Source organism: Haliotis rufescens, unplaced genomic scaffold (assembly GCF_023055435.1).
Source record: "Haliotis rufescens isolate VD_foot unplaced genomic scaffold, xgHalRufe1.0.p SCAF_9, whole genome shotgun sequence".
Lineage (NCBI taxonomy): Eukaryota > Metazoa > Mollusca > Gastropoda > Lepetellida > Haliotidae > Haliotis > Haliotis rufescens.
This window is the reverse complement of record NW_025964383.1, coordinates 15,942,054-15,952,036: the sequence shown is the minus strand read 5'-3', so window position 1 is coordinate 15,952,036 and position 9,983 is coordinate 15,942,054. Positions and strand designations below refer to the sequence as shown.

The 9,983-nt window shown below is 41.8% G+C and overlaps 1 protein-coding gene across 2 annotated transcripts; it reads right to left on the bottom strand.

Moving 5' to 3' along the window:
* Window positions 1-604: 604 nt before the first annotated feature.
* Window positions 605-8,402, bottom strand: LOC124122009. Of its 2 annotated transcripts, XM_046485156.2 has the most exons (7): window positions 8,135-8,402; window positions 5,279-5,316; window positions 4,689-4,809; window positions 3,759-4,521; window positions 3,368-3,498; window positions 2,043-2,156; window positions 605-1,164 (listed from the first exon to the last, which is right to left on the bottom strand). In XM_046485156.2, exons 2-7 carry the CDS (start codon window positions 5,291-5,293, stop codon window positions 1,103-1,105), a joined length of 1,206 nt encoding a protein of 401 aa, XP_046341112.2. In that variant the 5' UTR covers window positions 5,294-5,316; window positions 8,135-8,402; the 3' UTR covers window positions 605-1,102. The 2 variants fall into 2 exon arrangements, with proteins under 2 accessions (XP_046341112.2, XP_046341113.2); XM_046485157.2 differs by lacking the exon at window positions 5,279-5,316 and having other exon boundaries at window positions 8,135-8,401.
* Between the last annotated feature and the right edge of the window lie 1,581 nt (window positions 8,403-9,983).

Below are 9,983 nucleotides of genomic sequence, written 5' to 3'. Positions count from 1 at the left end.
CAAATATACTTCGTCGCATAGTACTTTGCTAGTCTATTAGGCATAAAAAAAATCTCCGACAACACTTAGCACTGTCTGTTCTTACGAACCAGTCTTATACGTGCACATAAGAGTACATTCTCAGGAAATTTGATATTCCATATTCCAAAAGAGCGTTAAAAATAACACGTCATCGGTAATAAGGGCGTTACGCATGCGCACTCATAACGGTACAGATTTCTGCCATTTTTTGGTCGTCCATTATGTTTGGATCAGACTTGAAGCCACTGTAAACGGCTATTTTTCGGATATTTTACTGTCGCTTCAGTCAATTAGCCTGCATGTACCGGAGTAATGATCAAGTCATTATTGTTTTCAATGTAGAGCTAGCTTACCTGTTGAATTAACCGCGCTGAAAAGAATTTGGATCCGACCGCGCAGCGCTCTACATTAAAAAACACAGTATGTCTGTCTCCATTCTACCGTGGCTAAATAAAACACGAACTCTTTGGTGTCATTCTTATTGAATGAAGCTGTATGGGCTGAGTTCAGTGTTCTGAGTGTGTTGTCAATCAGAATTTACGGAATCACCGACAACAGCCATAAAACAAGATAAGGCGCTCTATATGCTCAAGCAGTTTGTTTTCACCGTAATACTTCTCATAAACTTATAACAGGCACTGAAAGAACGGCAACTTCGTCAGCTAATTGAGGTGGGCCTCCCAATGAGTGAGTGAGTGAATGAGTATGGTTTTACGCCGCCTTTAGCAATATGCCAGCACTATCAAGGCGGGGGACACCAGAAATGGGCTTCACACATTGTACCCATGTCGGGTACCCTTCGGCGTGACGAGCGAACGCTTTAACCACTAGGCTACCCGACCACCCCTGCACCCCCAATGCAAACTGAGCAAGCCTTGCAAAGGTTTCGTTCTACACAGTGCGTCACTTTTATGACGTCATATAGCACATTGTGACGCAACAAATATGACGTCTTAGTCGTAATATGAAATTGTCAAATAGCAAGCTCTCTGTTGTCCACAAAACTTGAAATACATTCTCTTTGCAGATGACGAATACAATAACGAGGTAAATAACGTGGTGTCGACACAGAACGTCCTGTCTACAACTGTTGTGATAAACAGTGAGAAGCCAACATCGGTTGTAAAGCTGTATTTCCTTGCCCTGAAACAGTTACACAAATGTTATTAAATACTAACATTTATTTAGTGCATGAGTTGTGCTTTGCTTCGATTAAATGGTAACGTGTCAAACTGTGATACGATGAATTAAAACCTGTCTTAGGTGTTTGTTGTTTGGGTGAAATGATGAGCACAGGTATATATAGTGCACACAGGACCGCCTCCGTGGTCTCGTGGTAGAGCGTCCGCCCGGAGAGCGGAAGGTTCGGGGTTCAATCCCCGGTTGCGTCATACCAAAAGACGTTAAAAGATGGTACTTGTTGTTACCCTGTCTGGCGCTCGGCATTAAGGGGCTAAAACAAGGACTGGTCGGCTCGGTGTCAGTATACTGTGTCTGAGTGGGGTATTCATGTTAAACTGCATCATGGTACCTCAGTGAGCTAGCACTATAAATCGGCATCAGTCCAAGCAGCCACACAAACACACACACGTACATGCACGTCGCTATATAAGTGCAATAATCTTGGACGCGACGTTAAACCCCATTTCACCTCACCTAGTGCACACAGGTCAAGACTGAAATCGAGGAAAGGATCACGACAAAGGGACGCAACTCTGCAGAGAATCAGAATTTCTTTATTGATTTTTATCGGTTTTGGTAATATTCCAGCAATGGCACGGCGGTGGACACAAGAAATGGGCTTCGTATATTGTACCAATGTCGGGAATCGAATTGGTGCCTTTGGCGTGACGAGCGAACGCTTTAACCAATCGGCTGCCCTCCTGACCCATTTTCGTTATTAAAGTTAGATAATTTCTACAAAGGTAGAATTAAAGTACAGTTGCCATAAATAGTTACAGACAATACAACAAAATCTTATATCAGATTTTGTTTCTCACATAAAGAAAATCTGTACTTACAATTTGTTAGCTCCGAAATATCGCCATTGGACGTTTGGAAGCAGGGGCGTCCCAGTCTGCCGTTGCAAGGCACGACATGTTCTTCGAACCCCGATGGTGACTGGCCGTGCTGAGCTGGTAAACGCGATTGATTCATGTGTTTCAATTTATGCAGTTCTTTTCAATTAATGTGGAAATCGACATTGCAATTACAATACAACATATATGCACAGATTCGACTCATGTGTTATGCAGTCAATATCATCATAAAGACATGTCCGTGCGATTGTTCATATCAACCCAGACCACATATCTTTACAGCTGCTCTTTGTATTTAGCATTTACGTATACACTGGTAACTAAACACAGCACCTTTGGGGCATACTTCAACGTGCTCGTCAGATATGACGGGTGCCCAGTGTCAGTTCGTTCACGTGATAGACATACTCAGTTAGATGCTTCTTCATCTTCGACCAGAAAAAAAGGACTCAGGCTAGAAGATCGTCTAAGATCGTTTAAACGTTAAGCATCTATCACAAGAGAGTAACAATACTAATTCATGACAATTAAAACATTTTTGTAATATCTTGTATTCGGCGTTACTGTGAGTGAGTGAGTTTGGTTTAACGCCACTTTTAACAGTATTCCAGTTATATCGCGGCGTGTCAGCTTAAATTGGGAGGAAAGCCCGAAGTGATGCAGGTCTCAGACGTTTACCACTTCGGTGAAACCCACGAGCACGAATATGGTGCTGACAAACCTAGAAACATAATTTGAGCGAACCGGGATTCGAACCCACAATCATAGGTTTCTGGCGTGCCCAAGGGACGCAACTCTGCACAGTGAATCGCGGCGCCTTAAGCGACTGGGCCACCCGTGCCCCCTTGGCGTTACAAAGATAATAAACTATCAATTAAAATACCACTGTAAATAACATGGGTAATAAATCTCAATTGAACACAACTGCCTGGCAAAATCTGACAATGAGGTATACTAGGATTGTATGTAATGATTCTAATATCATTAAAGAAAGACTCTTAACAAAACATTTAGTTAAATGCTCAGGTGACATAACTTAAAAATTATCCCGTGAGGATCAGAGTTAGAACTGGTCATCGGCAACCCATGCTTGTTATGTGGGATCAGGTGTTCAGGCCCGTTGACTTGGTTTATGCATGTCATCGTATCCCAAATTTCGTAGACCGTCATGATATCAATCACGTTATTGTCTGGTCCAGACTCGATTGTTTATAGACCGCCGTCATACAGCTGGGATATTGGTGGGTGCGGCGCTAATAACAAACGAACAGACGTAATAATTATCAGATGAAAAGACTCAAACTCACCTGTTAGAAACTGCCAGTGACGACCTCGTGGTTCACACTGTATTTCGTGAGTGTCGTTGACAACATTCTCAAACTTGGACAGATCCCAGTTTCCAACATCGTACATCGATATTGTTGATGGGTAAACGGACCTGAAAATACCAGCCAATGCCAACAGTAATCATTATACTGTGATGACATCATGTCAAAAGTATGTGTCGAATCCATTTCTCAGACTACAGTTTTGTAACTACCAGATATTTATATTCACCTTAGCCGATCGCTCTCCTCCCGTGACCTACACACAGGAGAATGTCCCCGAGCCTGTTCATTATACTATGATGACATCGTGTCAAAAGTATGTGTCGAATCACAAACTACAGTTTTGTAACTACCAGAAATTTATATTCACCTTAGCCGATCTCTCTCCTCCCGTGACCTGCACACCAGGAGTGTGTCCCCAAGTCTGCTCAGCCTCCTGGCCACCTCCAGCATCAGTATCGTGGCCCCACTGCTGGGCTCACATCTCACCTGAACATGCTTACTGTTCATGTTCTCCACCAGCACGATACACTGGTCCTTGGTGAGAAACCTGATAGTTTCACCTGTCTCTGTTGGTACTGACTTGGTCTGTGCCATTGCTGCCCAGAAGGCAGTCACAACGTGGTTGTATTTTGTTCTACTCATCGAGAAAGAAGACTTTGGAAGGAATAGCGACGATAACGCTGCATGGATAAGTAACTTTGTGTGGAACATGCGACTGTCTTTCAAATCGTGTCTGCAGATAACCCCATGCACAATATTAACGCTCTCGTTGGTGAACACTCGCAGATTTGATGTTATTTCTCTGGCCACAGAAGCATTATATTCTCTAGCTTGTTCTGTCTCAAGCGAATCATCTGTCAATGTAAGCACAATAAGGGGTTGCTGCGGCATTGCTAGGAATATGTCACATTTGTGTTTAAATGTTTGTGGCAACACACATGGAGTGAATGTTGATGCAAATGATTCTGCCAACATTACAAGGCACGAAGTGTCTGTGCATGTTTCAGAAAATGCTCCTTTCACAATATTGTCACATGATAAAATACAATCTTCCTCCAAGAGCGACAACAACTCAGCGTTAATGTCCACCAGGTCCTTGGTCAGTCTGTCTGGCATCATGTTGATGACCCCTGCAATAAAGAGATTGACAGTCAAATGACAGAAACAACACATGGCGCAATAAACCATTGGTCATGACTTCTGTTTACTTCTAGCAACGATATTGAAACCGATTTTAGTGTTTGTATACATCGTTTGGCGTCTGGAAAACTTCCGTTGAAGGAAGCCGTACATGTACCTTTCTTTTCAAAATAACTTCTGATATCCGCAATGCTGTTTCCTATTTGTTTCAAATGCGGACGAAGGAAATCCTTGGTGTTCAAATGAAACCTTCTCTCCTCCTGCTTATGTACCTTTCCCTGAAAACAAAGTTGTCAAAGTTATTATAGCCCTGACCTTTTAGGTTATACCAAGGTTCCGTCCGTCCGTCCGTCCGTCCGTCCGAAAACTTTGTCCGCGCGATTTCTCTTAAACTATTCAGTGCATTCATCTCAAACTTAGTTCATATACTCTGTGTCATATGGAAGGGTGCAGTCAAAAGAAAGAAAATGTTTTTATAAATTTTCCATATTTTTATGAATTTTTCAAACCCTAACCCTATCCATTATTTAATTTGAAACTACTGACACACTAGGCGGGTCGGGGGTATTAGTGAGCCACGCTCACTCTTGCCCTTGTTACATATGTTTTACTCACACGGGATAAATTGTAACACATTAATTCAAAGGCATGATTTAAAGTGAAACCCCGTAAATCAACGATTCTGGTACATTATATTCTTATGCATAGATATAGTTATATAAATACAAACATGAGTAAAGTACATACCCGCAGCAATACCATATCTGTTTAGTTACTTCGCAGTTCTGAAAATAAGATCATCCTGATAAGTTTTAAATTATTTATGCAGGTGACGAGGTATCTGATCGGTAAACATCCCTTTCGCTCCTGTTTTGTATGCAGTGTCGGGGATGTCACCCACTTATTAGTCATTTTTGTTTGTGTATGTTTGTGTGATACGAATATACCACCGCATCCGTGATCTTGTGGTAAAGTGTTAACCCGGAGAGCGAAAGGTCCGGGGTTCGATCTCCGACCACGTCATACTAAATACGTTAAAAGACTTGTTGTTTTGTTTTATGAAAGGGCTAAAATAAGGACTGGTCAACTCGGAGTCGGTATACCGTGTCTGAGTGAGGTATTCATGTTAAACTGCGGCATGGTATTTCAGTGGGCTAGCGCTATAAATCGGCATTAGTCCGTACTATTACAAGCGGCCACACACATGTGCATGCACGTCGCTATATAAGTGCAACAATCTTGGACGCGACGTTAAACCCCATTCCACTTCACCTCACTTAAATGTACATACTTTATGGGTTTATTTAAGATAGAGAACAACGTTGAGGCCGATTTCTAATATTATTGCGTACATATGAAGTGCAAAGGCTGTCTTTAAGAAACCCAAATGTTCTTTGCTTAATATATAAACGAGTGAACGTTAAGCGTAAAATGTGGTTATAAATGTAGTTTTAATCGAGTATTGGTACCTGACTACATATAAGGTCTAAGGTCTACTCACCGAGGATATATGCGGGGAAAGGTAAAATACTAGCAGATAAACAACACTTCCTGGTATGTCGGAGGCTTCTGTAATAAGGGTCCTTGCCTTGTTACAGGGAACACTTCCTGATTGGGAAGGTAGGGTGATGCTTGACCCATATCTGCTATAACGTCAGGGGCAGGGGGGTGGCCTGGTGGTTAAAGCGTTCGTTCGTCTCAACGACATCGGTTTCTCACCTGGGTACAATGTGTGCAGCCCATATTTGGACGTGCAACAATGCTCACTCACTCACTGTCAAACTTCCTATGGCGAATTCTTATGATTTCTTATATCCCTATTTTTATAAGGACTTTTACCTAGATCAATACACAGTTATTTTTAGCAGTGTGACTTCGTGTTTACACTGACAGCCATACAACAACCAGCTGTATCGTGGAATGAAATAGTTCTTCAAAACGAGAGCTGATATGAGCTTATGTACGCTCAACTTGCTCTCCAGGAACAACCTTCTGCAGTTTCTTTACAACAAATGTATTCAAATAATATCCTCATTAGAAAGGTCGGTTAAGGAGTACCCCAGTAGGTCAGCCACAACGACAGCGTGTCGTAATCTGGTACAAGACAAGAAGTTGTCAATGAACCTGTAGCTACTACAATTGTTACTCATCACTGATCAATTGGCCGACCATTGAAAGGTGATTGTAAAGATGTGTCAAATACATCCTAAGGTAAATTCATAGAATGCTGTAGACTGTCACTATGGTCTAGACACGGATCGAGTCGATACTACGACAGTCTGGATGTGCATTTCTTCGTTTTGTTCTCTATGATGGGTTATAGCGAGGACCTCCTTGAACTGGCAATCCAGTCAAACTCTCTGACACATCCCATCCCAATAACTTCACGATTAAAGTGTCTAAATGATGAGAAACAACGAATCTGTTTGTATTTGTGCTAGGGAATTACCAGAGTTTCCCCAGGAATGTGGAAGTAGTCCGTCAGTGTTTACGTCATTTCAAGAATACAGTCAAAATATACACTTATGAACTTCAGTTTCGCGGTCATGTGATCGACATCACGTCCAAGGGGAAAGCCATATATCGTGTAAACTTCACATTAATATATAAAAATAATTATATACATACACACATACGTCCGGGACAATAAACACAGTGAATACATATGCAGACAACTCAAGTAAATATTCACTTAGCCTGAAACATTTTTAAAAAGTTGCTGAACACCGCTACAAACAGAAAAACATATTAACATATATATGCATCCATGCATGTATATATTTTAAGAACCAACACATAAATGTACTTTCATTTTGTAAAAGGAAAAACACGGTATACATCAGCCCCGCTTACTAAGAGCAAAAAGAAATTATGGAAATAGTTCACACGCTGTCTTTATTTCCCATTTAAACGTTCCGCAACATAAATAGGCATTGATTTACGCCCTCATAAGCCACGAAACAGTATTGACAAACGCGGATTAAGAATCAGACACTTCACTTCATAACCTGTGTGTAGTGAGTGGTCGTTGTTCCGTCATATTCATAATAGAGGGAGCATTGATGAGGTCACACCGGAGGCAAATATGCTGTCTCTGATACAGAATATTATAAATGTATAACTGGCTACAGTAGATGTTTGAGTAAACCCTTGTTGTGAAGGATATGTAACGTGACAATAGTCTAGATGTGTCACGGCGACCTCCTAAATAAATAACAAGAAGCCAGTCAAGCCAGCTGGAGGGGTCACGGTGACATATAGCAACCGGTTCACACTCTGCCAGCCTGGCCTACGATACAATTAACCGACTCTCAATACAAGCACGGGGTACTTGGCCTATTCTCACTCGGTTATAACGATTATAAGTTATATAACACTGAATGGACATGAGCTGTCCACGAGGAACTTTGGACCGGGAACATATTATATTCACACGCACATTTAAGAGGAAGACGTTTAACAGCCTGAAGTATAGCAACAACACAAAGCGTGCCTTCCCGAACTCAGGTAAATAATATACATAAGGCAACAGTTATCTACGCCTACATAGTTTACACATTTACACAGCTCTGGGAGTTATAGGAACAACTATAATCTACTCACTCAGAGGCCTGCGAGTATATTGTCCGCCAGGTAGTGTTACCTGGTTGTGGGAGATTAGGGTTATGACCTGTTGTCTGCGACTCACGAGCTAGGTGGTATTTAAAAGAAGTTGATATAATGCTTCCAGTGGACATATTTCTCGCTATATATGCACTCAGGGCTACATTGTTCAATCCGCTATGATAAATTGACAGTTCCTGTGCAACCCACACATCTTCCTCCGTGAAACCTAATGTTAGGTGCGATACAGGAAGTTGTTTATCACGGCGCAGAGAACCTTATTTATAGAAACTGGGAACATATCCTCCTGTGTTGTATACATGGCGGTTCAACTCGTATTTGCGTCACCGTCTAATAAGTTCCATTGAGGAAGTACGTGTTCTCATCAGGAACTTCCTCTCCATTCAGTTATCACATGGGTAGAATGACAGGATGGGTAGTGTGACTTTTAGGACTGGTCGAAATAATGTATTCAGTTACACATTTTATCATTTTTAATCTCATAAATGTACAACTGTAAACCCAGATGTTTCCGGATATTTTCGTGGTTTGGTCTGTAAGGTGTCACGACGTGTCGGGATTCAGGTTACTCTCTCTTGATCCAAGGTGCAGGTCATACGTGTGTCGAGGGTCGGGGTGTGTCCGATTTCGAGTGGCCTTGCCTTTTTAAGGCAAACCATTTTACTGTGCCGAGCTGCCTTCCTAGGGCGTGACGGTAACCTGTGGCTCTGGGTTTCAGTGAGTGACTGAGTTGGGTTTAATGTATTCCAGTTATATCACGGCTTAATGTGGGAGGAAACCCCGAAGTGATGCAGGCCTCAGACGTTTACCACTTCGGTGAAACCCACGAGCACGGGTATGGTGCTGACAAACCTAGAAACATAATCGGGGCGAACCGGGATTCGAACCCACAATCATAGGCCTACCGGTGCCCTCCTTGTGGGTTTCAAACCCAGATTATGTTTCTAGGTTTCTCAGCACCATACCCGTGCTCGTGGGTTTCAATCAATGCTTGTGGATTTTACGTAAGTCATAAACATCTAAAAGATTCCGCATATCAGGCTCTCCAACCGCATCAAACTGACATACCATGATACACATTTGTTACAAAAATATTGTTCAAAACACTGCAGATATCAGCATCGTTGTATTTTATGATAGTTGGTGGTGAGAAGGAAATAAAACATATGATTAATTAAGTAAAACCATACATGTTTTACACGATCTGTCAGAAAAATGCATAAATCAGTGATCAACATCCGAAAAAAGAAGACCCAGACTCTTCTAAATAACGTAATTGTGCATCCGGACATCGGAACTGTTGAACCCCCTTGTGTGTTATACTTTAAACTAGCAGATGTAGTTACCTCAATACACAAGACACAGTCTCCCATTCACACAGTAAACGTAACGCAGACCACACAGACGTGTGATGTAATCATTATAGATACAACGGTTGCTCCGCTTTGTGAGTCTGGTTACCCAGGCGTTGTAGACAATACCATACATATTCATCCGTCGTATCCTTTAGAGATCTCGTGATAACAACAGCACAGACAGTAATACTCTTTTGAGGGGGTGTTGGTTTCTGGGTTGTCTTGAGAGGATTTGGTGTCAGTGGTACGGGGTGTTGGGGTATTTCGCAATTGTACACATTCACAAGTTTCGAACACCATTTGTATTTTTCAATCGATAGTAAAACAAGATAACACATGTCTTCTTTAGTACGTGTTTTTCTGTTCTTAGTCAAATATATATATATCAGGACGGCCTGTAAGTATTCGAGTCTGGACAGATCATTCAAACTGCCTTTGACAATGATGTATTCCCCAAACCAATACACTTCCAC